We start from the raw sequence: 27,187 nt of genomic DNA, 5'->3' as shown, positions 1-27,187 counted from the left end.
TCATTCCATTGAAATCAACACTCTAATTCATAATGAACACTTTTGATAATGTTGCCGAAAACAATCAGATCACTTTTTGTTTTCACTATGCAAAGGGCATATTCAAAATATAAACAAACATACTGTAAATACCAGTAAAAGAGACATACAAACAGTTCAAATCATGGATGCATGCTTTCAGAGCAAATTTTCAAAGAAGTCTAAAATCCAGCATCACTTTATGCAACAGTTCTTAAGTTTTTAAATTATGAACATGGTGATAAAAACACGCCACATTTGACAGACCAACAACGACAACTAATGAATAGAATGGACTCCTTACACAATAAACACAAACATTTCTAAATTGTTTTAAACATGCATGAAATCATAGGAATTGTACTTGAAAAGTTCAGTACTTTTTTGGGTTAACAAAATATTGACTTATCTATCATATCTAGGCATGTGCACAGTTCATACAATTTGGTCAGTACTGGGATGAACAATACAAATGATGTGTACTGGTAGTGAAGTACAAGTCTCAAAATAAGATTTAATACTCTACATCAGCACATGGCAAGAAATATCTTCCATTTGAGTTCTCTGATCTTAGTCATCAAGCTGTAAGTACACTTGTAAGCTATAGAGAATGCTGATACTAGTACACATGTATCTTGCCCCAAAGTTACAGAATAAATTTCTTTGTATTCTATTGCTTTTCAAACTCTGAAAAAAAAAAAGATATAACAGAGCGATTTTACTGGTCATATGGAGCTTGTTATGACAAGTGTCAATTGTACTGGTTATTACACTACTTTGTACTTTCTGTGTTTTATATGTATATACATCAGAGCTTGGCACAAACGTGTAAAATAGATCAATACTCAAATCTTGTCACAAAAAAGGAGTTCTGTCTGCAGAATTAGAACCTGAGATTTTTATATTCAAAATTTGAATAGTACATACTATATTAGTATAGTGCAGTTATTTGATATTACTCATTCTGTCTGATTCTCTTTATATCCTTGACTTGGGCTTCATGGGGATTATATGGAGAAGAACAGCTGACATCAGTCGTCCTGAAATGACAAGGATAGGAAAATTTTCTGTATATGATACAACTGTAAATGTGAAGAAATTAATCGGTAATGGCTGCATGATATGGGTACATTCCTATAAATCCATTTTTTTTTTTGTGATAGCTTTCAGAAAATTACTGGCACTTCAGTTGATAAAGCTCTCCTAGTACACTTAAGCTGTGACACTTAAAATTCCTGTATAGCTTAGAACCATTTGAGCATACAGAGAGAACAATATTTGAGCACATTATTATGTAGCTTATGCATTTCACTAATAAACTCATAACCTATTACAATTACTTGTAATACCATGTTTGAGTTTATCAAGAGTGGTCACATGTTAATCTGCAATAATTTTAAAACTTAATATTGGAAAAAAATAAAAAAATAAAAAAAAATCTCTTTTTTTTTCCAGTTATCATGCCATACAGCACTTTGTACAATGTGGCGATGCCTGCTCATTAGATATTTAGAAGGGTAAATTGATTTGAATTCATAATCAACAATCTTATCATGGAAACATCCTTGAAGATCGTAATTGATTGACATATTGCCGTACATCGACGTTGATAAACACAGATTAATCAGTGTTTTAGTAGTAAAAAATGACAAAGAAATCATGGGCATACACACTCGGGCTGGATTCGAACCAATGATCTCCTGATTACTAGAGAGGTATCATGTCTACTTGACCACCAAGCTTCTGCCTGACAGTCAGTACTAGTTGTTATCCTAACTGCATGCAGCAGGTACTGTGCAATTATTCAAATTAATGAATTCTTGGATTGAGTTGTTTTTATTGGAACTGACTGGTAAACTGCCCTACGTCCTGGCTACTACTATTAAAAAAGACTGTTCAATCACCACTTATTTACATTGATGTAGGGTGATTTGTCAATCTACTGCAATAAAAACAACTCGATGCAAGAATTCATAAATTTGAATCCTTGTGGATATTGCAGACACTGTCTCACCCATTCATCATCCCCGGCTCCTTCATTCTCCTCCTCCAAAGGCTTTGGATCAGGCAGATTTTGTGACTTGACTGTCATGATCTTGTCAGTCCAGGACACACCGACTTGTCCCGAACCGGCCATAGTGGTCATTTCTTTTGTGACAGTGTCCAGTTTGCCCACTGAGTCTGCACAAAATGAAGGCAAACCAAGGAGAGGAAGTAGGTATACAATTTAACAAAACAAATATATTAGTAACAAAGCAAAAATAAACATTCCGTCTTTATGCATATAAGAACAACAGTAACTATTACTTCAATTGCGTTTGACACCGAGTAATCTTTGGTGTTTGAATGTTAGGGTGTTTGCTTCATGCAAAAGCTAAGGCATTGAGACATGCTAGAGATTAATCATCTTTTACAAAACACTTGAAAATAGAATGCAGTGTCCATTGCCCACATTCTTTTACATTTCCATTTCAGGCTTTCTGCATGACACAAAATGGAATATGCTCTATTTGATGTCAAACTTGTCAAGCAGCACTGGCAGCATGATGATTTTTCATAAGCACATTTTGAATTATAGGGCAACCAAAGCCTGGCCGCCTCATGGTTTCCATTTTTCTGAAGCAGGGATGATATCACTTGCTCAGTAGTTGACTAAGTAAAGCTACTAAATGCTATGTGAACTGTAATAAAGGGAAATTACTTCATTATTTAGGGAGGCCAAATATGAAAACTGTCTTGACACTTTTTGATGCAAATTACAATATCAAATATATACTTCGATTTGATTTGATAATGGTTTATTAGAACAAACATGCAAAGTAGTAGCCCGAAGGCTAAATTATAATGCATCACATTAAAAAACATGTAAATTACATCAAACAACATACATTATATGAACATTCTAACAATACAAATACCAATTACATTAACATAACAAATACACAGCATCATATAAAACTCATGAGCTTGATTTAGACTGAATGAAATTGGGGAGACAGATCCTGCACTTACTCTGTAAAATGGGGACACAGTGTTTAAAGGTGCATGGTCCCGGTGTTTTAGTCAAATGCGTACACGGGCACACAGCGCAAGTTTCCTATAGAGACCTACGCTCTCGACTCCTCTTTAGCGCTTACGCTTTGGCCCACTTCCCCAAGTCTGAAGAAGTCTGATTAACTGTAGTCAGTGGTCCGATCACAGTTCAGTTCATGATTCGGCTGAGGGGGAAGACAGCTTTAGTAAACTTCTTTTGTGATGTCACAATAAGAAGCACATATGCATGCACCCTGGCATTACTACAGACTGCGCGATGTGCAGAGAAGACAACAAAGGCAACGTTACTTAGCAACACCTACGCACTATACTCTTGATGACAGCTCAACTTCGGTAATCTTCATATCAATGCTAACGGTGATCGGCAGTATCATCAACAGCGCCCTCTACACTACCGGGACTATGCCCCTTTAAACTAAATTATAAAAAATAAGGCTTTAAGGCTTAAGGCTTTGCTCTTTCATTTCCCTGGGCATTAATATAGTGTATGTTGGACATACCCAAGAAAGGTCCATCCCCCTTGGTTCTGAGTTTGACGGTATCACCATCCTCAAGTTCCAAGTCCACCAGCTCTTGCTCGGTCATCCAGAAGGCCAGACATCCCGCTGGCATGTGTTTTCTTGTGAGGGCCTCCAGGGCAGGTTTGCTGACCATGGACTGAAGCTGGGTTTGGGTCAGGTGGTCAGTTAGCCCCTTGGCTTCAACCTCTGTCAGGAAAAAGAAAATGTGAATCCGCCGTGACAGCAGCTGTCCACTGAAGCTAACAAAGGGTAAAACTTGATAGTCATGGGGAATTAAAGGATATATATATATATATATATATATATATATATATATATATATATATATATATATATATATATATATATATATATATATATATATATATATATATATATATAATATTTATAAGGTAGTCCACGTGTTGGCAAGATAAAAAGATAAGTAACAAAGCTGCAACAAAGTTCATGCTGTATTCACCAAAAATTCACTCGTTCGGCGGGGACAATAAAGTCACTTTTGAGCTGATGATGAAAAGTAGCTGATCATTGAAAAACAAGAAAAAAAAGGAACAAAACCAAACACACACACACACACACACACAATCACAGAAAAAAAAGGGGGAGGGGGGAATCTTACTGTAGGATGACATGAGATAACCAGTGTTGACTTTCTGTGTGTTGTCCATGTTTGGTTCGATTTCCTCTCCATTGCTGTTGAACTTTCGTCTGTGGGCGACCTTCACTCTGACATGCAAGACGAGGTATCGTATCTATAAAAGTAAAAATGCAGAATGAATTCTTCTAAAGTACTGACATGTACTTGGCAGATATTTATGTTGCTCATGAGTAAATGTTTGTGTCTAATAAATGTGTGCATCAGTTGTGAAAAAAAATATGAAAACATTGAAAACAAGGAAAAGTAGAAATTACGCGGTGCGTAAAATATGTCCCCACCGGAAGTAGTATTTAGTAGCAAAATGTACAATATCGGTAAAAAATCAAGGTCAAAGGTCAAAGAAGTCAAAGGTCAAAATTCTGTGTAGAAGTTTTGAAGCCCTCACCTAGTGCCATCACAAAAAGCAAACAGAATCGAAATCGGGTTAGAAATGGCGAAGGAGTAGCATTTTGTAGCCAATGTACAATATAGGTCAAAAATCAAGGTCAAAGGTCAAAGAAGTCAAAGGTCAAAATTCTGTGTCGAAATTTTGAAGCCCTCACCTAGTGCCATCACATAAAGAAAACGGAATCAAAATCGGGCTAGAAATGGCGAAGGAGTAGCATTTTGTAGCCAATGTACAATATAGGTCAAAAATCAAGGTCAAAGGTCAAAGAAGTCAAGGGTCAAAATTCTGTGAAGAAGTTTTGAAGCCCTCACCTAGTGCCATCACATAAAGCAAACGGAAGTGAAATTGGGTTAGAAATGGCGAAGGAGTAGCATTTTGTAGCAAAATGTACAATGCAGGTCAAAAATCAAGGTCAAAGGTCAAAGAAGTCAAAGGTCAAAATTCTGTGTAGAAGTTTTGAAGCCCTCACCTAGTGCCATCACATAAAGAAAACGGAATCAAAATCGGGTTAGAAATGGCGAAGGAGTAGCATTTTGTAGCCAATGTACAATATAGGTCAAAAATCAAGGTCAAAGGTCAAAGAAGTCAAGGGTCAAAATTCTGTGTAGAAGTTTTGAAGCCCTCACCTAGTGCCATCACATAAAGCAAACCGAAGTGAAATTGGGTTAGAAATGGCGAAGGAGTAGCATTTTGTAACAAAATGTACAATGCAGGTCAAAAATCAAGGTCAAAGGTCAAAGAAGTCAAAGGTCAAAATTCTGTGTAGGATCTTTGAAGCCCTCACCTAGTGCCATCATATAAAGCAGACGGAATCGAAATCGGGTTAGAAATGGCCAAGGAGTAGCATTTTGAAGCAAAATGTACAATATAGGTCAAAGGTCAAGGTCAAAGGTCACAACTAAAATTCTGTGTAGCAATTTCAAAGCTCCCATGTAGTGCTATCATATAAAGCAAACAGAATCAAAATTGGCTCATAAATGACAGAGAAGTAGCAAATTGAACATTTTGATCACACACGGACGCACAGACAGACGGACGGATGGACGGACGGACACACGGACACACACACGTACGGAGCCCGTTTCATAGTCCCCTGCTCGAACTCGTTCGGCGGGGACAACAAATGGATATGAGGTGAGAGGGGATTTTCTGTGACATACCTTTTGTTGCTTGGAATCTGTAATGACATGCTTCGATCTTGCTTCTATTTTTCCTTCAATTAGTGCACCAGTCCCACTGTAGTGAAAACAAAGACAAAAATTACAGAAACTTAACAAAACAACTTGCAATTGAGAACATAAGTCCTTCCATCCAGACAGACGTTAATGAAGAAAATACAATAGATTTAATTCATGCATACATTCTTCATGTTCTAGTCTAAAATGAAGTGATATGACGCAACCATCAAAATGACTAATCCAGAGCTACCAAGTCTCATGCATTGTGAGTAAGACTCAAGCATTTAAAGTCTGTCTCACGATCTCACGCATGACACCCATTTTTCTCACGCATTGGGAGCATAGCTTAAAGGATTAAAGTGAGAGTTGCAATTGAAGGCATATTTCCCTTTTGTCTTTCAAAATAAGCAAAAAATAGTCACTTAAGTATGCACCAGCTTGCACCATTAAGAGCCAAGAATTGAAAAAGCTCCCTACCGTGGGAGGGCGGACGCTTACTGGTCATAACGTCCCCACGTCAAAACGTCCCCGAGCCAAAACGTCCTCGGGTACGACCAAAACGTCCCTGGGCCCAGCTGGCACCAAAATGTCCTCGAGTCAAAATGTTCTATGTCATAAATTTTTATGAAATCTATGTTCATACAAGTATCACTTATCAATTCATAATGGTAACTGTGAAAATAGAATTTTGTTATTTAGAGCAGCAAGCCAGCATATTTCTAGAGTCTTGTGATGAGAATACGTACGCGAGATAGAATTGTCAACAACAAACCGAACTCGACCATGGCGAAACGTGAGTAGAATTTGTGCCCTTTGCGTAATAATTGTCACTTTGTTCATATCAAAATAAATAATTAGATCATGGAGAATGTGATGTAAGGTCAGAACGATTCATACCCATTTGAAAAAAAAAAAGATTTAGTGAAAGCAAAAACAACAAAATCTGGGTGACTTCACAGAGTTGCGAGCTGTAATGCAAAAGCGGGGACGTTCTGGTACCAGTACTTGACCCGGGGACGTTTTGGTTGGAACACAGTGGGGACGTTTTGACCCGGGGACGTTTTGACCGGATTCGGGGCGGACACCCCCCTCCCACACCCTCCCCTCGCTCAGTCGCTTCGCTCCCTCACTCACGCACATGTGCACGTGCCGAGATGCTGAGTCATGAAAATCTCACTCATAAAAAAATTTTTGAACTTGGCATCTATGCTAATCATTACATGCATTATCAGGTGTGATGCACACACAAACATACATACACACACACACACCTATGACTAATACTACAAAACGCATACAGATAAAAACAAGAAAGAAATAAGATTGAGTATGATACACTAATTCTAAATTTAAATTTACTGTAACTTAGAAAAAAAAATAACCTCACTACTGCAGTACTGCCACTGGACCAATGCAATGATGACAATTGCCATTGGGTAAACCATATTATCTAGAGAATGCATAACATTCTAAAAAGTACCTATAGAAAAGGTTCTTCGATATTTGCAGTTTTTTCTTGAATCTAAAAATACTGAATTACAAAAGAGAGACAGACAGAGAGAGAGGAGAGTGGTAGACAGTGCAGTTACTCCGGTCCTTTACTTCAGCCTTTCACACTCTCCCAACTCCATCCTGAACGTATGGGACCGTGTATAGGAAATGGGCAGATCCTATCCGACAGAGGGTAAAAGATCCACCAAAGTCGGTTCTTGCTTTGTACTCCTTGCCTTTGAAAATCATCAGGTTTCCACTGGCTTGGCCAAGACTGGTTTTCTACAGGAACAGAAAGCAGCGCTTCATTATGGTAGATGCGAGACATTTTTCTTACTTGTGTCTTCACTGACTTCAGACGACTTCACTTTTCCGCAGAAATTGCAAAAACAATGCTAAACAAGACATCCCAGTCGTTTTCAAAAATTATTTTATTTTCAAAAGAGTTAGTTTGCCGCAACAGTGAGTTGACTGTTATTGATAAATTTAAAAAGTATATTAAATGAATTTTAAATATAATTATTGTACTATTTTCTTTATTGCATCGATTTTTGTTGTGCTTAAGAGCAGACCGCTTAATTAGCAGTCTAATCATAAAGGATCGCGCAGCTAAGCCTAGAGAGTAGAGGTCAGAGCTAACTTCACGGAAGACATAGAATGAGAACCACCCGGATTGAAAAACATAAAATAATTATATTTTCCGGTCGTTTGTCGTTTGTCATGGTATACAGTACAATACTATTGCATTGGTCTAACGACTGAAGATGTATTCCGGCTGGGCCTCGCTTCAAGAGGCCATAGAGACTGACCAAAGTAACCAGAGCGTCCTGCATACATTCCCCGAAGCCGTGGGGAAAGATGTCGCCGTATCTGTGGTGAAGCAACTGGCAGCGAACACCGCAGCACTTGCTGCAAATCAACAGCAGCAACTGCAGAGAGGAGATGGTGTAACAGCAAGCAACCCCCTGGAGTCAGAGAAGCAAGTAGAATGGACGATGGAGGTATAATTGTACTCGTAAACGATAAATGTATTTTGTTGTTCGTACAGTAAATAAATGAAGAAGTTGTTTCACCTTTCCAACTTGACCGAAAGATCGGTCTGTATAGTCAGTAGGGGTGCTGGTCCGAGAATGAGGATCGTATTTGTATATTTATGAGGGTCGTCTTCGTATACGGTGACGACGTCACAAGCTGCCGACTTCTCGGCGAACGGCGTCCCGATAAATGAGGACGCGTCCTTAAAAACCGATATAAGCTTAGAAAACTATGATTGTCCCCAAAAGTAAGGACGCAAAAGCGCGACTGTTGACTGCTTCTTGCTTTGACCCTCGTAAATAAGGACGATGTGCAATAAACAGAGATCACTGCTTTCACCGTTTTCTGTGTGCCCATGCATATGTTTTGTTGTAAGTTGAAGCTGACATACATGTAATACATGTATGATATCGGGCTATCTCTATACATGTAATACACTGTACAAATGTACCTTCGTTGTACCGCTGCATGCTGCGCATTGCGACATCAAGTCGAGCAAATTTTGCGTTTCTAGGACCAATATGGATCATGGTATTAGTGAAATGCTCTTCAACCTAAATGTGAGTATCGATGTCCTACTATCATTGTGATGTTTATACAGCTACAAGCATAACATTGTACCTACAATTGTAGATCTATGTAAAATTTAGAAGATCTCTAGATCTAGATGAGCTTGGATTCATGGACGTTTCAGGATATACTGTAAATTGTGAATAATTCTTGCAAGCGGCCTATTGTAGCATGTTGACTTGTATGTGAAAGGCAGACGAGTTTCACGTCAGTTTACGTCTATCATTTAATTACTACAATTTTTAATTGAAAACGACACACATTTAGTATTTTCCATTCAATGTTATAGCGCTGACGAAACCTGCATGTATTAGAAGTCTTGTGTGGGTATGCATGTGTAACTGGGGGTGTTTGAGATACCCAAATGCCAGGAAATTGTTATCATACATTAAGAACAAACAAACAAACAAAACAAGCGCCAAGAAATCAGGTACCGGTACCAATTAATCACAAACGCACACACACACAAATCTTCACATTTTATTTCCAATTCTATAGACAAAAAAAAAAATCAGCTTTTAAACAAAAATAGGCACAGGTATCACAGTACACGATACATGCATGTATCCTTTCTGTGCTGACAATAATGCTATAGACTAGAATTATAATACAAAAAAAAAAGACTAAAAGCCTAATTACATTGTACGCCTAGAATAATGAAACATTCAGCAGTAAGATAACGTACTGGAAAGCAAAAAAAAAAGAGAAACAAATAGATCAGTGACAATTTAAGTATAACAGACATAATAATAAACTTAGTAAATTGTAAAAGATTTTAGAGTATTGAACGTGAAATTGCACTTTAATTGTTATTAAACAGTTACCAAACGGTTTGGCACAGACAGAGCTTGGCCTTGGAGTTGCCGAGGAGGGCACAAACAAAAGTATGACTTTATTATAGGAGCTGATGTCAAGACTTTTTATCTTTTGTCCTCGGAAAAAGATAGTTTGGTGACTTTTTTTCAGTTACAAACAGAATGGGCAGATGCTAAGCACATAGCTGTTCATACACAGCAACATATCAGGAAGGAATGTCCCTTAACATTATAAACAACACCGTTGGTCAAGTACACAATATTTTAACATTATGCGTACACTTTATGATCTTACTTTGATATCACACAAGTTTTCCCCGTTTCGAAATAAAAATGTCATTTTCTTTTTCTACAGAATTAATTCATGAGAAGTAAAGGTTACAGCATCATTCCCATCAAGAACAAGCTGAAGGAAAGTCATTGAGCAGTAATTCTGGATGTTAATTGCATGACAACAAGTGCAAGCTATGCTTCATGACGCCGTGACACTGGTACTGAGAGCCGCCGGGAAAGCCGACATTCGTGAGGAGCAAGCCGAACATGCGAACATGAATTGAGAGTAGCCCAACTTGCATGAACATGTGCCCTTCAACATCAATTTCTAGAACTGCTGTCGTGTTCTGTCCACCAAGATCATTCCCTAAATCAAAGAGAAGAACAAATTAATACTATAGTATAATTAATGTGTACAACAAAAGTAACTCGGCAGTTTAGAGTGTAGTGGGCAGAATTATACATGAAATAAACACATCTGCACACTAAAAGGTATCTTGCCGAAGTACAGTGTACTGACGTTAGAACAAAGTCTTTGGGATCGGCAGTTTTGTTTCGTTGTATCAAAATTTTGTGTACAACAACACAAAAAAAAACAAACACTCAAATATGTGATTATCGACTACTCATAATACGCTAAAAAGCAATATTAAATGCAATGCTATCACTTTAATTTCATCGATATTGTACATTTAATAGAGAAAGTTGTTTGTACTTCATGCTTATAGTTTGAAATCACATCAAAGTAGTTGAGGATTCGAGTACTATTCTAAAGGTTCGTTGTTCCTAATGTCCGTTGTACTATAAAAGGTTTGCCGTTTCGACGGGTCGTCGGTTTTACGGCTCGCTATTCCCAAGGTTCGTAACAGTTGTTCAAAAGGTTCTTTTTTAAATGAAAAGGAAATTTATGGTTTGTTATTCTGAAAGTCCATTAATCCGAAATGAAGTATCATTCGATTTTTCCGAAGGTTTGTTCATCTTCAATGAAAGGTTCTTTTTATATGAAAAGGAAATTTAAGGTTTGCTATGCTGGAAGTCCATTAATCCGAAATGAAGTACCGGTATCATTCGTTTTTTCCGAAGGTTTGTTCATCCGTCAATGAGAAAATGTTATTTCATTTCGTTTATCATAAAATGGAAATAAGGTTCATTGTTCATAAAAAAGATCGTTCATCCTTAAATGAAAACGGTTCATTATCTGAAGACTTGTTGGTCTAAAAACAATGATGTATGTTTTTGTTAGCAGTCCTATAATCACATCTTCATTTTCGGATTAACAAACGATTTTCATTTCCGATTAACGAACCTTGAAACACAAAGATTCCAAACATTTTTAGGTTAAGGAACATTCGTAATAGCGAACCTTATTTCATTTTCGGATTACTGAATGCAAGGAAAAATGAATCTTCGCAGTAACGTCATATGCCATACAAACTATGTCGCAATGACGGACAGTAGTTTATTTCGGATTTGCAACGAACATCTAGGTACACTGCAAACAGAATTTGTGTGTTTTGGAATTACGAACCTTCGGAAAAAACGATCGTTATTTCATTTCGGATTATCTTATAATATGGCCTAATGCAAGTTCTCTGAAACGCAGAGCGATTTCTATTTAAACCCACAAAAATGTGATGCGTTCTTCAACAAAGAGACGCTCGCTAAATTTTTCTTATGCTGAAGTCATACTGTATATCGTAAGCGTCCCGCATTTCGTTATAGGGCCTTATAGAATAAATTTCGTTCATTTTTCTTTTTCAATGTCGCCCGGAAATTACTTCGTTAAATCGAAAATTTAGCTATAAATGTTTTACTTTTGAGGGACTCAATGACGTTTATTTTTAGATCTTAATTTTTGCATGTGCTTCGACGTTGTAACAATATGTCGTTCGTGGTAACGCAAGTGCACCATATCAGCTCCTCTTGCCAACGCAACATGCAGAATCATTGTTGAGCATTAATAATGATTCAGGGAAGATTGGAGGGCCTATTTCAGGGCTGCCATTATCCTACACATCGTACGATCTTACCTTGCTCAGCTTCGATTGTGCTGTTGGGATCTGTGCCATAAGACAAGGAAAGAAAATATATCAAAAACTGTTAAGAAATGTTCCAGTTTCACAGAGAGAAAGACAAATATGCAGTGTGATATTAATACTGAATCAGATTGGTGGCAATATATCAATGTTACTTTTATGTGTAACGTTGCTTACCTTGTTCGTTTTGGCCTTCATTACGCAACTCCTTCATTTCCTGAATGTGAGCATCCATCAGTTCTTGGAGGTCATCTTTATGAAATTAACAGATGTAGTTTGGTTAGTATACTTGCATCTAGATTCAAACAGAATTGATGTGGCACACGTGTAACACTTCTAAAGAAGTACGCATGTAATTTGTTTCTGCTTATGATGCGCTTATGATGCAATAACCAATAAAACAAATGTGATATCATCATTCACCGACCAATTAATGAAGCATGCGTGTGGGCCATCATGTGAGAAGTTCTGGTAACTTTTCTTACCATAGCACTGGCCTCTCCCCTCACTTGACTCCACGATGACGGGCGTGCTACCGCCGGACCTACAGGTGAGAGCTCACCCTCATAGATACAATGATTCATAAAATCAAACACAGTTTGGTTAAACTATCAGCACTGCATACTCTATAACTGTAGTGCGACCAGTCTTTAAAATTGCTGCAGTACTCGCTTACGGGAGCCATTTTCAAGTTTATTTTATAAATCATTTGATCATAAGGATTTTAAAAATGGGAATATCATTTAGATGCGATCGAAAGAAGTATCTTTGATAATTTCGTTTCCACTGTTTCACAATTATTTTTTTTTCGTTTGTTTTTGTTTTGTTTTGTTTATAGAGTTTTGTTGTTAGTTTTATTCAACCGTTCCTTGAATATTAAAGCACTTGCCGTTTTGTTTTTGATCATTTAAATGCCCATGTGCATGCATACATTATACATGGGAAACTAGCGTCGGTAGCTGCGCACGTGCAGTCGGACATACAACACATTACCAGCAAGTAGTTTTCAACACAACGTCACGATGTGTTCACAACGGGATTTGTAGGTACCGGCATACAGTCGCCAAACCAGACAATCGGAAATCGGAATATTAATTAACAATAATTAGAATTAATATTTTATTCATAAGAAATATTCATACCGTTCAAATTTGCCGTAATTCCACTGCAAAGTGCATTGGTGACTTCGTAGGTGTGTTAAGTTGCTCCATGATGCGTGTACATGTATTGCCATTGACAGCACAGCGACTTTCACATTTCGCGCGATAAATCCACGGGAAGACGGACAACCCACAAAAGTAGACGGTGAACTAGGGGTATTTGTACACGAGGAATCCGTCTATCGCATCTAGAACGTGCGGTTCGGTACCCCTAAGCCCGCAAAGCCCCGAGGAAAAAGATCGTCCGTGAAAAAGCTACCGATCCCGATTTTCGCAGACGCGATTTGTCCGCGTTTACGAAGATACCCTCGTTTGTGCGGACGATCCGCATTCTCGGACCAGCACCCCTACTGATAGTCCGTCGGGGAATGTTCCGCGGAGACTGCGTCTGGCTTCACGGATCCCCTCCGTATACAGACCGAAGTCAATGATGCCAGCTCCTGTGTGGCAGTAGCGCACAGATCAAACGTTGCGATAAACCAAATTTCAGGCAGCTTTTTTACATTCAAATAAGTTTGACATGACATGACAGTTTGACACATTATGCAGCAATATTTGGGGTTAATTTCTCACATTTTGCAATCGAAATACTCACAGTAACTCGGTTATAACGCAGAAATTTTATCCATATCGCAACATCGCCGTCCGCTAGCCGTAAGTCGCCATTTTGAATCTGTAAGCCAATCACATGTGAGGTACATGTTTCAGTAAAAAAAACACGTAGAAACTACCTCGCATGTGATTGGCTAATAGATTCGTACTGTATGTTGCTGCAGTTTGAACGTGACGACGCGACGGGCTGGTTGATGTGTGTTTTACGTTGAAAATTCGACCAAAATGTTGGATTATTCATTCATCTGGTGAGTGCAATATACTCTTGAATAGTTGATTCCACTATACAAGCTTAAATTTGCCGACGTAGGGCCGTGAATTAGACGCAATCGAGAAGGGTGAGGTACCTCACCCAATTTTCCATAGAGACAGTGGTTAAGAACATCCACACAGCAATGGGTATTGCAACCTTCCGTCTGTCTACGGAGGACAGCGTTAATGGCAAAATATAAAAGAGTCCTCCGGACAGACGGATCTTTCTGTCTACTTTCCAACTTGCAACTGGTGGGCTGGGCGATTTACATAATGTATGATGCAAAGAAACTTAAACATGATTGCGATTGCTTGAGGTTTAAATAACATGTTAAATTGGTAGGTTTCTAGACCATGAATGTGTATAAATATGAGATGCTGGTTGTACCCCATGTCTAGGTAACCCCAGGGCACTCCGTTTTACGCTTTGTGTTTTGGCTGGTCGCAGCTTGTAAGTTGTATATAATGTCAATGATGAGTAGAATCCTTCCCAGAAAATTACAGTCACCTACTGCAGATCTGGACTTGGTTTCTTTATAATGTTTGTAAGCAAAGAAGAGTGAACTTATGCGTCAGTTGATTGTGTACAGCACCTGCACCAAGGTTCGACTGTGCGCAAAGGCTCATAGGTTTCTACACGTAGCTGGCGGTAGAATTTGGGACGGCATTGTAGTCTATTAATGGGCGGCTTGCATTACACACAGTCACTGATTTCTGGGTGGTTTCGTCAGAGTAGACTCTTGCATCCTGTCATTCATTTGTTTATGAGCTATTCTCAACCACTCCCGTAATTTGTATATTTTTGTGTGTATCATGTTTAATGTACATGTTTGCTCTTTTATCTTTGAAGTAGAAAATAAATTCAATTCAGGTCAAGATATCCACATAAATACAAAAGTGCATTAGTGTCTACAATGAATCAATAAGTCAAAACTATAACTAAAGCTGATAGTAAAAGGCAACCGAGGTCATATTAAAAGACAAATTTTGACACACACACACTCAGTGGATGGAGCAGGAATACTACTGTATCTGATAGTAGGTAATTGATGACAGCCCCAAATTCCCAACCTTGTTAGTCACATTTGTTTCATTAAATGATAAAATGTTGTTCTACTTTTCAGGTGATATGCTATGGGCTTGGCCTCCCACTGAGTGAACATGAGGCCATCCGTGACTGTGTGAGTGTGTACTGCGAGTGGCTCAAGGCGCTGACCATCCCCCAACCAACATTACCCATGCCGCTCATTAAGGACCCCAATCCGTACATCCAGAAGATCTTCCAGCACCTTGTTAACCTCTTCAAACCCAGGCATCAAGGTCAGTGAACTTTGCTGGCCATGTAGATGACATTAAGATTCTGTAGTCATGCAGCTGCTGTCCTTGAGAGAGTAGGAAATTATATGGTGTATTCTTTAGCGCAATTTTGATTGATTTGATTGGACCCATGGTGACATTGATTGTTTTTAATTCTGGTGCAGAACTGCTGAGTGGAAAGTAGGTAATCAGATACCAAAGTACATACTTTATTGAATATCACAGTGAAGCATTTTCTCTTGTGCACTTTTCATATATTGCCTGAGCTAGAAACATTCTTATGACACAAGTCAAAACAACTGCATTAAGAGTCTTGGAGAAGATATTGTCCCTTGCAAATAAAAGTCGGTCGATATCAATAATATTGTTTCACACAGCATGATGTTCATTCATATCAGGCAGGAAGAGAAGGAACAAGTTATTGTTGCACTTACATAATATGTTTCTGTTGTAAAGATTGGTTGTGCAAACAACAATAATGAAGGTCAGTTTTCTTGTTTTGCTACTTACGGATTTGATATTGCACTTTGCCATACTCCCATTTCTTCACCAGTATTTTGCGATTTTTCTTTCTTGTTGCATGCAAAGTAAAATACAAAATGATATGACAATTTATATGTTCTGCAGTTTTATGTTTGTCTATTGTGTCCTAGCATTTAGAATAATTGTAGTTGCCCTGAAGGACTTCTATCAGTTTTGTTTTGTTTTGTTATTTTGATTTAATCATTACACTTCGCTTTAAGATTTTTGAAAGGATAATACAGTGTGAACCATGTCCTGGATTTTGTCTGTTCAAGTTGAAATGCTTCAAGTCACACTGATATAGAAGAATATGCTTGGCATAATAAAACATGCAATAAAGAGTGATGGAATGTTCTTTATTTTTTTCAACAAATGATATTTTCCATCATGATAAGCAGTAACTGTTTACATTTATTTTGGCTGGGAGACCTTTCTATGATCCCTGAATCTTGGGGGCTGAAATACGTTCTTGTTTCGGTCGCCTCCCATCAGGAAAGAGTGACACCAACAAGCAGGCAGTGCTTTGTCACCGTGTGCTGCGCTCTGTCCAGTCCGTTGCCACGGAGAGCATCGTCATGACGAAACACACTTGGGAGGTCCTACTCAGGTTTCTGCTGTCAATCAACAACACACTTCTTTCACCACCACTGGAAACAGGTACTTTAACCTGTTGAAGACAAGCTGGTTTTGCTATAGCATGCATTTCCCATTGACACCTGTACATAAGTATACTCTGGGACAAGTCTCCAGTGGGTTAATAGAGGATGTGGCATGCCCCAAGATATCAGGAGGTTTATGAGACACACTAGGCGTTTTCACATCAGGCTGATAAAAATCCAAGCTCGAGATATTTTTCGCGATCGCAAATTAGCGCGCTATTTCATTTCCTATTCACATCAGCCCGAAGAGAATTAGCCCGAAATTTTTTCGAGCTAATTCGACAGCTGAGCATGCGCAAACAGTGTCGGGTATTCCAGTAGAGCGCACGCTTTCGGGTCACACACGCTAGGCATGATGGGATTCATTGCGCTAATTTCTTGAGACGATTTCACATTATCAAATAGCGCGCTAGTTCGCTATGTTATCCCGCTATTTCAGAAATTTCCCGAATTTTTCTCGATCAGAGCGATACAATTAGCGCGCTAATTTGTGTTCATATTATCAAATAGCGCGCTATTTCGTGATCGGGTTAATTTCCCAAGTCAGAAAATATCGCGCTATTTCGAAACATCGGGCTGATGTGAAAACGCCTATTGTAGAACCTAAGTGTTTAAATGGAGCAATTTAATCCTTTCTGTTCCAGGGACTTTGGACAGTGTGTGCTGTGCTGTAGGGTTCTCTGTGCCAAGGGTCACTCAAAGCACACAAAGTATTAAGGAATATGATTACATTGAACTATTGCTTGAGCTGGACACATTTGATCTTTTTATTCAATGAACAAAATAAACAAATATTTTTGGATATGATATATATTCATAGGTTCTTGTCTTACATTGAGTCAAATCAAATACATCATTATAGCCAAATTTGTTTACAAGTTTCTGGCTCAGTATCCATATCTACAGATCTTTTTTTTTTTTTTTTTTTTTATAGTGATGCAAATTCACAAGGAGAGGAAAACAGAAGAGGTGATTGATTTGACATGATAACCACAAATCATCACCAAGTAAATCATGATCTCAAACCTGAGTGTAGGTTACCTCATTAGCAATGTGGAACATGAAAGACTATGCATGGGTTGTCTTTTTTTTGGGGGGGGATCCATCAGATCTCTCAGCTTGTATGACATCTACTGGCCCCCATTATGAAAAATAACTGAGATTTGCAAGCTAACACTCTCAGGAGGTCCATAGTGTGAAAGTGTGTGAATCAATGTGTTATTGTTGACACCATCAGCACTTCGTGAATTGTTGTTTGAAAGGGTAAAGCATATTAGTTGACTTTCAAAGTTCAAACTTTATTTTCATGTTTGTTTTTTTTCAACAGAATTTACAAAGTAATGATTGAAACTATGATTGAACATGCATTTGAATAATACACAGGAAACAAATAATTACAGTGTGTTCATGTCTATAATCAATACAAGAAGAGGCATTTGGAAACACACTTTCTGCAACAACAACAACAGCAAAAAATTGAAGTACCCACTCAAATGGTTCATTAGATGACTTATATATCTAACTCCAATCTAAATTTATTTATCTATCTATCTATCTATCTATCTATCTATGTATAAATCTATCTATCTAACTATCTATCTATCTATCTATCTATATATCTATCTATCTATCTATCTATCTATCTATCTATCTATCTATAAATCTATCTATCTATCTATCTATCTATCTATCTATCTCTCTCTCTATCTATCTATAAATCTATAAATCTATCTATCTATCTATCTATCTATCTCCTTCCAACAGGGAGCCTGGCTGAGCAGCTGTGCGAGCGCTTGCTGAGTGTGCTCTTTGAGGTGTGGCTGCTGGCGTGCGCCCGCTGCTTCCCATCCCCGACCCTGTGGAGGACCTTCAGGGAGATGTGCTGCACTTGGAGGCACTACCCCTCCACCGTGGCCCAGTGGAATCGGATCAACAAGGTCCTCACTGCACAGCTCATCCAGGTGCTCTACGGACCGGCCTTCCCGTCGCTGAGAATAGGTCAGCACCACTACCTTCGTCAGTATATTTCGCCGTAGAGCTGGGGGAAAAATGAGCTGCAGAGGGGTTTCTGTGTTTGATACCTTCTTCTGAAACGCTTTACTCACAATCAAATTGCCTACAACTGTTCGATATTGACGCAGGAACGATTACAAGTTTTCTCCCTTTAAACTGTGTCAAACTTAAATATTAGGAAGTGAAAGGACAATTTGTGATCAGGAGGACAGGAGTTTGAACAGTTAGGATGAAAGTCATAGCTTGAAGTGGAAAGTACAAGGTTAACTACTGAATAGCTGGGTAAGTATTGGATTGGAAAAGGAGTTTTACTATAATTTGTTGTCTATATGCTTAAGTGCTTGGGTTAAACAGAACATGACATGCCCTAGATTTTTACTATGTATCTATGATGCATATTTGTTGAAGGACAAAATCACCCAAATATATGTGTGGATTTCAGTGAAAGCAGTAATATTAGTAGAGTACATCAGTGAAAGCTGGAGGAAAGTCAGACAATCCATTCAAAAGTTATGAGTTTTTACAGTTTGTGTACAGCCATGACTGGATAAGAATACTAGTTCAGTTTTTGATGTCACATATGAAGAACAGTATATAGAAAATGTAAAACTTCCACATATTTTTCATTTTCTAGCATAATAAAAGAGCACTGGACTTGTCTCCTTAAGAAAGCAGTGTGAATAGTATTACCCTTTATATAGCATAATCATATGTCAGTAAGAAGTCAAGGAATGTGTACTTTTCATTGGAAAAAAAAAACTTTTAAAAAATTCTCTTTATATTTTCGTTATATCATTCTACACATGTGACATCAAAAATTGTAGTATTCTTCCCATCCAGCAATGGCGGCACTGAAACTTAAAAGATTCATATCTGTTTAAACAGATTGTCTGATTTTCCTTTAACTTTTACTGATGTGTTTCTACTAATATTGCTGCATTCACTCAATCCACCCATATATTTGGGTGAACTTGTCCTTTAAAGCCCCCAAAATGTCCATTCACTCACAAGCAGGAGACGATGAAGGGCGGATCATTCCACCGGAGCTAGACAACGACGGCCTCGCCCAGGCGTGGTTCCGCTTCCTCCACGTCCTGGGCAACCCGGTGGACCTGTGTCACCCGGAGATCATCGGCAGGACGCCCATGTTTGTGGCCTCGCTCAAGGACGGCAAGAAGTTCCCGGACCAGTTTGCCTGTCTCCAGGCCCTGCCCGAAATCTTCCTCCGCGCCATGAAGGGACTCTCGGTCCTTGTGGATGCATTCCTTGGTAAGCCATCTCGAGCAAAGTCCCCACATTCGAAGAGGCAGTGGTTAGCGGAGAAGATGGAAGATCTGGAAACATACATACAGGAAATAGTTAATTACCCAAAACACAAACAGAGCGAGATTACATCTGAAAATGACATCCTAAAAACAAACTTGTGCTGAGATGTAGAAAAAAAAGGACAGGAATATATTACACCTTGAGATCATTTAGCCAATGGCTGTAAGAGTCTCGGTTCCATTCATTGTAGATGTGGCATTCTCATCATGTAACCTGTTTACATGTTTATATCATTAATCTCACTCAGGTAGCTGTTTTTTCTATAAATGATCCAAATCTGTCCGTGAGTAAACTGTCGTTTTGATGGGGGGTATCATTGCAAGTGTTGACTGAGACAAAGATCCTACCATTGACACTCCATGCATGAGTGAACTTGATGTTTGGTAGATGTTATTATTTAAAGGCGTTATTTACCATTTGCAGATGAAACAAAAACCCAGCTTTAGTGCTTCAAAATAGTTCTTAAATGTGAGTTAGGGATAGAAACAACCAATGTAAAAATGTTAATCAGTTTAATCAGTGTTAAGTATTGTTCGATATACAAAAGTGAACAATAGTTATAATAAAAATGTTTCTAGAATAAACTGTCAACAGTTATGGTATATTGAGAAAAATAGTGATATCTCCTTATACATTAGGCTTTATTGCAAAATAGTATTTCTATTGCAAAATGGTAAGATGTTTTGTGATACAACTGACCTACACATAAGCATCAAATGTGATAACTCAAAAAAAATTTTAAATCATAGCTCCCAATGGTAAACAATACCTTTAAGTTCACACACTGATGTCCCTGAACTATTGATGTTGTCTTTGAACATGCAAAATAATACTTTTTGTCGGAAAAAATACTTTTTTTTTTGCTTCTGACTACCATGCTGCAAGTGTGTTGTGTGTAGTTCATAGATGATCTTATGTAGTTCTAGATCTAGTAAACTGTAAATAGTGCTCTGCCCGCAACAATGTCTTATGCCACCTGTGTCACTCTGTTTTAAAAGCAGACTTGTAGATGTATCAACAAAGGGATGCCTTTGCCTTTCATCCAGGTTACCCCACTGATCGGTACATCACAGATCCATCTCAGACCATGCCCTCTCGCTCCCCAACAATCCCTGTGAGCAACTTCAGCCAGGCTCCGGGGCAGAAGGCCAAGAGCGGGTCGGGGACCGGGTCCATCAGGGGGACATCGAGCGGCCCTCCGGCTGCCGGCATCCGGGTCGGGGGAAGGAGCAATATCCTGCACAGCGGCATGCTCCCGGGGCCGAGCCACTCGGAGTGCAACAGCATCCTGCATCTATTTGGGGCGTGGCTCTTCCAGGCGGCTCTGATGGGATGTAAGTTCGGCGGCGGAGGGACCGCCGCTTCCCTCCCGCGGCGGAGTGGCTCCGTCTTCGTCGCCCCATCGGCGGCGGCGGCGGTGGCGGCTGCGGCTGCTGCGTCTTCGATTAGTTCTGCCACCACCATCACCACTACCAACAACACCAGCACCACCTTCACTGCTTCCACCACCACCGCCACAAACGCTTCTACTAACAGTAACGCTACTAACTACCATCGCACCCATGGTGTGGGTATGTGTGCCGTTTGATGTTGCATGAACACACATTCATGTGGTAGAGCATCCTATGTTGCTAGAACATCTAAATAACATCCCCACCATAAAAGATGAATTTGATAGCCTGCTTATAATCAAGATGTGTTGAGATCTTTTGTAACAATTATCTTGAAGCAATCAATAAGGTATAAAGCGTTTATCCTTCTCTAATTGATACAAAAACTCTGTCTCTCTGGCTGAAAATTTACCAGTTGACCTGAGTCCAGCCATATTTTAAGCCATTTGGGCACATCACCTTTGCTTTATGACTAACCTGTGCATGCAATCTCTCTCATCCTGCGATATAAATTTGTACTTGAAGGAATAACCAAGAAAACCATTTGAAGGCTCTCCTAGAATGTCAAAGTGGAATAATATCAACTTTAAGTTGCACACGTAATCAATGCAATGTAAATTGTGATCCATGGTAAGTCCAGTGGCATTTGAACATTATAAGTAACTGAAGGAGGAAATTTTTCATGGAGAAAAGGGGGAAATATGTCCTATGTGAATTCAATGTTACCCATAATCAATAGATTTTATTCAGTCATGATTTGTATGGACATGTGTGTGGGTCTGTGTGTATGTGATGTATCTGAGCACATTTGAAAAAAAAAAAGAAGTAATTTTCAAAGCAATCATATACTTTGAAAATCATCTCACATGAATTGATGTACTTGAAATGACCTCATGTTAGTAATACAGAAAAGGAATTTCAAGTTGGTATCTGTCCTCTTTCACTAATCAATGAGCTGAACTGTCGCTATGAGAATTTCTCCCATTTCCTATCGTGCATTGATGTCTCTAACTTCCCAGCTTTAGGTTTCTTTGTATCCCAGTAGCTAACACAAACTATAGCATTCCTCTGCTCTAGTTCCATGGTTACATAACAGCATGAATTTGTAAACTGCATCTCCACTCCACGTTCGAAACAAAGAGTGGATGACGACATTCTCTGGTACACAAAGTGTGATCATTCTGGAACCATTCCTTGTAACTGGAGACGTAGTTAACTTTTCACAAGGTAAAAAGCTTTGTCAAAAGGCTCCATCCGACAGCTTTTGTAATTTCATCAGAAACACAAGCAAGCCAATATCAACTACCCTTACTCAAGCCCTTCACTGGTATTAGGAAAATTTTCTCTATATTTTAATGCAGCCATTTGATTTCTTCTCAGTGAACAATGTGCATGAATAAACATATTCCTGTGGTCATGGTGATGAATCTTATCTTATATTTCTATGCCTCTTTTGTGTACTCTTTCTATTAATGTATATGTTTTTTGGTAAATGGTTCATATCTTTCCAGTTTTGTTTTCACACACCTTTTTTTACTGTAAACAAATGAAAGTCTAATATGACAAAATTTTGAGAGGCCTGAGTATAGAGATGTTACTTTAGGTCATCTGTGAGGTAAGTCTAAGCAAACCTCGCACAAAAAAAATATGCACCTCTTCTAGAGATGTTTGTAGTGTCACTAATATCGCTTGATTAGATTTGTTCAACGCCTATAGTTTGCAGCAAATAGGAATTTGTCTTTTCAGCCTTGCTTTTTTTCCACCGCACATCAACAGGGTGTTTGAATGGTTACTAAGATCCATTCAAATAAACCACACCTACACAAAATATAATTATCAAATGTAGAAATATAAGTGTTAACATCCCTAGATTTTCGCAAAGAAGTAGTAGAAGCATGCATTCCGTATACATCTATCTACACATAGTAAACCAGAAGTATTCACCGTAACATCTCATGTTCTTGTGATAAAACACAATAACCATTGCTGTGAGTTACAGAATGTACTAATTGGGTCATGTTAAACTCATTGCTATAACCTATTTCATGCCAGCAGTACATCTTGGAAGTCACTCATTTTGACTTATTCATTCCTTGATTTATTCATGACTGTATATAATCATTCACCCATTCATTTATCCATTCACATGTATGTCCTATACTAAAGAGTGGGTCTCTATACATGGATCTGTCTGTCTGTTTTTTTATAATCTTTGTATTTGTGTAAAATACATATATAAGTAAAGTTATAGTGTGATTTGAAAAAAAAAAAGATTAACAGAATTGTAGATCAACAACTTCCTTAACAAAGTTCAACAATTGACAGTGTTGCTGCCAGAGATCACAGTGTGCAATCGAGTATATTTTCATGCCAAACAATCTCTGTCTAATTGCATACTTTTAAAGATTTACCTAAATGTGTACTCGAACTTTAAATTACTTTGTGCATATGCATGTTTTATGCACTATTGGTAGTTCAATATGCAAATGTCATTTCATTGAATCTTTACATATTTTTTTTCCTTTTTTTTCTGTAATTTTATGTACATTAATGGGTAGTCAACCAAATTTAGTATTTTAAAAAGACTAAGATTAATTGACAAAAATCATTTTAAACACATTCTTATTACATTCTTGGAATTGGTACTCTATCATAGCGGTTTATCTAGGCACATAATGTATCATACGTACTGCTGACCCTCGGCTTGCAATAATTGTCTATATTTTACATCAAAACACACCAATGTAAATGCAAGGATTGATAATGATATACGATGTGGGGACTCTATGGATGAGGGTCTGCTACCTGTAAACTTCAAAGCAATACTACTGTCCAATTTACTAAATGCATTCCCTTTGGAATATGTCTCAGACTTTTTTCCTGTATGGTTCAGTAAACTAACATTTTGTGCCTTTATTATAGTGTGTAGATCGATTTAAATGATTGTGCAGAGCTTTTAGATATCGATATGTTTTCTGTGGATGATGGTATCCTTTAAAGACCCCCAGCCCCCCCCCCCCCCCCTCGCAAAAAAAAACCAAATTTTGGTTTTCTTTGAAGGTAAAAATGACCAGTGCCCCATGGGAAAAATTGATTAAGATGTGTCACCGTCGGATCTGTATGAGTTGGTATTTGTGAAATGGGTTCATATTCCTAAATTGTCACCATGTCCGACACCATTCAAAACTCGTAGTTCTATCTGTGTCTGTCCAGGCCGTATGATGAGGCGTGCCCAGTCCACCCCATCCTCCTCGGATGTCCCTCACACCCGTGAGCCCCACGAGAGGGAGGCCATCTCGTCTCCGGGCGTCTCCGCCTCCCTGTCCCCGCCAGGCAACGACCGCCTGGGCGCCCCCGAGAGCTATGAGGGAGGGCGGGCGGAGGCCTGTGGGGCGCTGTGCAGGATCTTCACCAGCCGCAAGGCGGAGGAGAGCATCCTCCCTCTCTACCTGTCCCGCTTCTACCTGACCCTGACCCAAGCACTCTGCACCAACGGGAAACAGGTCAGTATCATGTCTCATGGTCTCATTGGTGGCTGGATGCACCTGGTTCTCACTGTTGTTGTTGTCACTATCATTATCACTTCCACAATTGACATTTGTGTTATTATTTGTACTGTTGTATTTATCATCATTGTTATAGTTATCATCATCATCTTCATCATCATCAGAATTGTTGTTGGTAATTTGTAAGTTTTAAGTTGTTTAATTTTTCCACTTCTCATATAAAACAAAGAATCCCTGTACTATTTCAGAGTAAAATTTTGTACACAAAGCAATCAGTGATTTAATACTGTACGTAAACATTTTAAAGAATATAATGTTTTTCTTCTTTTTCTTTTAACCCATTAGCCAGTCAGTGGTCTTGTGTTGTCCAATGTCCTCTACAATGCCGACAACCTTCTACGGGTTGACCTGGCAGGGGTCAAGGTGCTCATCCCGTACCTCCTGACCGCCATGGAAATCGTCATTCCAGACACTGAGCTTCGCTTCAGGTGAGTCATTCAAGCTAAGGTATAGATTAGGGTGTCAATAAAATGGTGTCCATATGGTGGCATGTATTAAATTTTACACTTTTGTTGTAGATAAAGGTTTCAATGTTATGGTGCACATGTATTAGCATCTATGAGAAGTTTACACTTAAGTGTAGATAGGGTGTATAGTGGTGTAATAGAGAGATCTGGATAAAGGGAGGCTGGATAAGAGGTCGGACTGTTTACACTTTCGACAATACAGCCCAAAGTGACTTGGGCTTAGTTTATTGAATTGTAGCTGTTATTGCGAAATGTGTCCGGATGTAGATGTATGCACGATGGTGACACAACATTTGCTCCTGCAACAGTTATCTAAGTCTGGTCTAATTTTCTCATAGGACTTAGGGTTAGGATTAGGTTTGTGATAGTGTTTTAGGCTTAGTCTATTGTGAGGATTAGGATTAGGGTTAAGTTTGTGGGCAGAATTTATGTTTGACTTAGCATGTACCTGTAGATATTTCATGGGAGCAATTGTCTCAGGAGCAAACGTCATTGAACCATGCAAGATACAGGTATATGATGTATAGATGATGCTGATCAAATTTGTTGCATTATTGTGCCAGATCTCTGGTGCCCAAGAACGAGCTCCGGCGAGCCTGCATCCATCTGCTGATGTCAATGCTCTGTCTGCCTCACCACTTCAAGGACCTCACCATTCAAAGTTAGTTTTTTCTCCTCTTCTTGTCGCCATGGTAACCACATCTCTCAAACATTCAATTCAATTAAAATCAATTCGTTTTCCTTTATTTTCATGAAACAGAAGGCAATACATGGTACAAAGTATAAAAGCAAAAGGTAAAGAAGTACTGTATACGCCATATATTTCGCGAGTCTAAAATTTTGCGAATCGGGAATTCCCGACAATTTCGCAAGTGATTAAATTTGTGATCGTGGAGTCCTGTACTGGAACGGAGAAGTGTATACGCATATGTTACATTCACATTGGGATCAGAGTCAATATTTTCGTGTGTCTTTAATTTCGCGAATAGCACCTGACTCGCGAAATTCGCGAAAATAAAAACCTCACGAAATATTTGGCGTAAACGGATATGCTATAAAGAATAGTACTAAATACCATGATGGTAAAAACACTGTAATAGTAATAACTTTATCGTTTGTGTTTGCATGTGTGTGTCTGTATGTGGGTGCATGTTTGTGTATTTTTGTCTCTCCTTGTGTGTCTAGGATATGTGAGATGTAGAATTAGCCGACGTTTTTGCCGTACAACTGTATTTAAAGGGATGGTACAGTATTGGTGGAGATGAGAATTGGGCTTTTAACTTTTTGCGAGATACCAAGAAAACACTTATGAAATAGTACAGAGCATACCATTTTGAAAGGAATTCAAAGTTTATTTGATCAAAATCGGGTTTGGAATGACTGAAACATCCAAAAACAAAGTAAAACAAAGCAATCGTAATAAAGTGTGGGTCCCACACTTTATTGGAATCACTCTTTTTTGGATATTTCAGCCATTTCAAAACCAATTTTTATCAAATAAACGTTGAATTCCTCATAGAATTACATGCTCTTTCATATTTCATAAGAGGTTTCTCATTATCTCAACAAGAAATGTTAGAAACCTGAAATTAGGTCTCAACCAATACTGTACAATACCTTTAAGGTAATGGATGTAGATTAAATTATTTATCAGTCATCCGATTTAGCAATATGCAGATGTTGACCAAAAAAAAGGATGTTAGCTAAATAAGCAGGGAAAGAACTCGGCTTGTACCGAAACCTGATGTCTCAAGCAGTGCAAGTCTCTTGACTTCTGTAGTAGCCTGTGGTCCCCAAAGTATTACTAGTATGGTAACACATATGATTGTCTTGTTCTTACAGCCGAGTGTGTAATGAGTGACTCC

General features: G+C 38.6%; 2 protein-coding genes across 2 annotated transcripts in view; one reads left to right on the top strand and one right to left on the bottom strand.

Annotated features, from left to right (window-relative positions):
* Positions 1-903: 903 nt before the first annotated feature.
* Positions 904-7,670, bottom strand: LOC139711037 (arpin-like). Its single transcript, XM_071622961.1, has 6 exons — positions 7,545-7,670; positions 5,800-5,875; positions 4,213-4,345; positions 3,573-3,779; positions 2,033-2,199; positions 904-1,058 (listed from the first exon to the last, which is right to left on the bottom strand). The coding sequence occupies exons 1-6, from the start codon at positions 7,634-7,636 to the stop codon at positions 1,050-1,052; spliced, it is 684 nt and encodes a 227-aa protein (XP_071479062.1). The 5' UTR covers positions 7,637-7,670; the 3' UTR covers positions 904-1,049.
* A 294-nt stretch (positions 7,671-7,964) lies between these two features.
* LOC139711045 (ral GTPase-activating protein subunit beta-like) overlaps positions 7,965-27,187 on the top strand; it is a 43,740-nt gene continuing 24,517 nt past the window's right edge. The window contains exons 1-9 of the mRNA XM_071622966.1: positions 7,965-8,309; positions 15,186-15,381; positions 16,393-16,557; positions 18,324-18,557; positions 19,587-19,841; positions 20,945-21,433; positions 24,503-24,792; positions 25,141-25,283; positions 25,886-25,983. Coding sequence (XP_071479067.1) covers positions 8,073-8,309; positions 15,186-15,381; positions 16,393-16,557; positions 18,324-18,557; positions 19,587-19,841; positions 20,945-21,433; positions 24,503-24,792; positions 25,141-25,283; positions 25,886-25,983 — 2,107 coding nt within the window. The 5' untranslated portion in view covers positions 7,965-8,072. The remainder of the gene's footprint in view (positions 8,310-15,185; positions 15,382-16,392; positions 16,558-18,323; positions 18,558-19,586; positions 19,842-20,944; positions 21,434-24,502; positions 24,793-25,140; positions 25,284-25,885; positions 25,984-27,187) is intronic.

The sequence above is a fragment of the Diadema antillarum genome, unplaced genomic scaffold (assembly GCF_040938485.1).
Source record: "Diadema antillarum isolate AM-2024a unplaced genomic scaffold, OU_Dant_1.0 seq00001605_RagTag, whole genome shotgun sequence".
Lineage (NCBI taxonomy): Eukaryota > Metazoa > Echinodermata > Echinoidea > Diadematoida > Diadematidae > Diadema > Diadema antillarum.
Note: the sequence above shows the minus strand (reverse complement) of the source record. Positions and strands in the feature narration are given on the sequence as shown.

Excerpts from the sequence above, each read along its gene's own strand:
- LOC139711037 (XM_071622961.1), bottom strand. The coding sequence starts at position 7,636 with ATGTCTCGCATCTACCATAATGAAGCGCTGCTTTCTGTTCCTGTAGAA. Across the intron at positions 5,876-7,544 it reads AAACCTGATGATTTTCAAAG|TGGGACTGGTGCACTAATTG; the intron begins GCAAGGAGTACA and ends TTTTCACTACAG. Across the intron at positions 4,346-5,799 it reads CAGATTCCAAGCAACAAAAG|ATACGATACCTCGTCTTGCA; the intron begins GTATGTCACAGA and ends TTACTTTTATAG.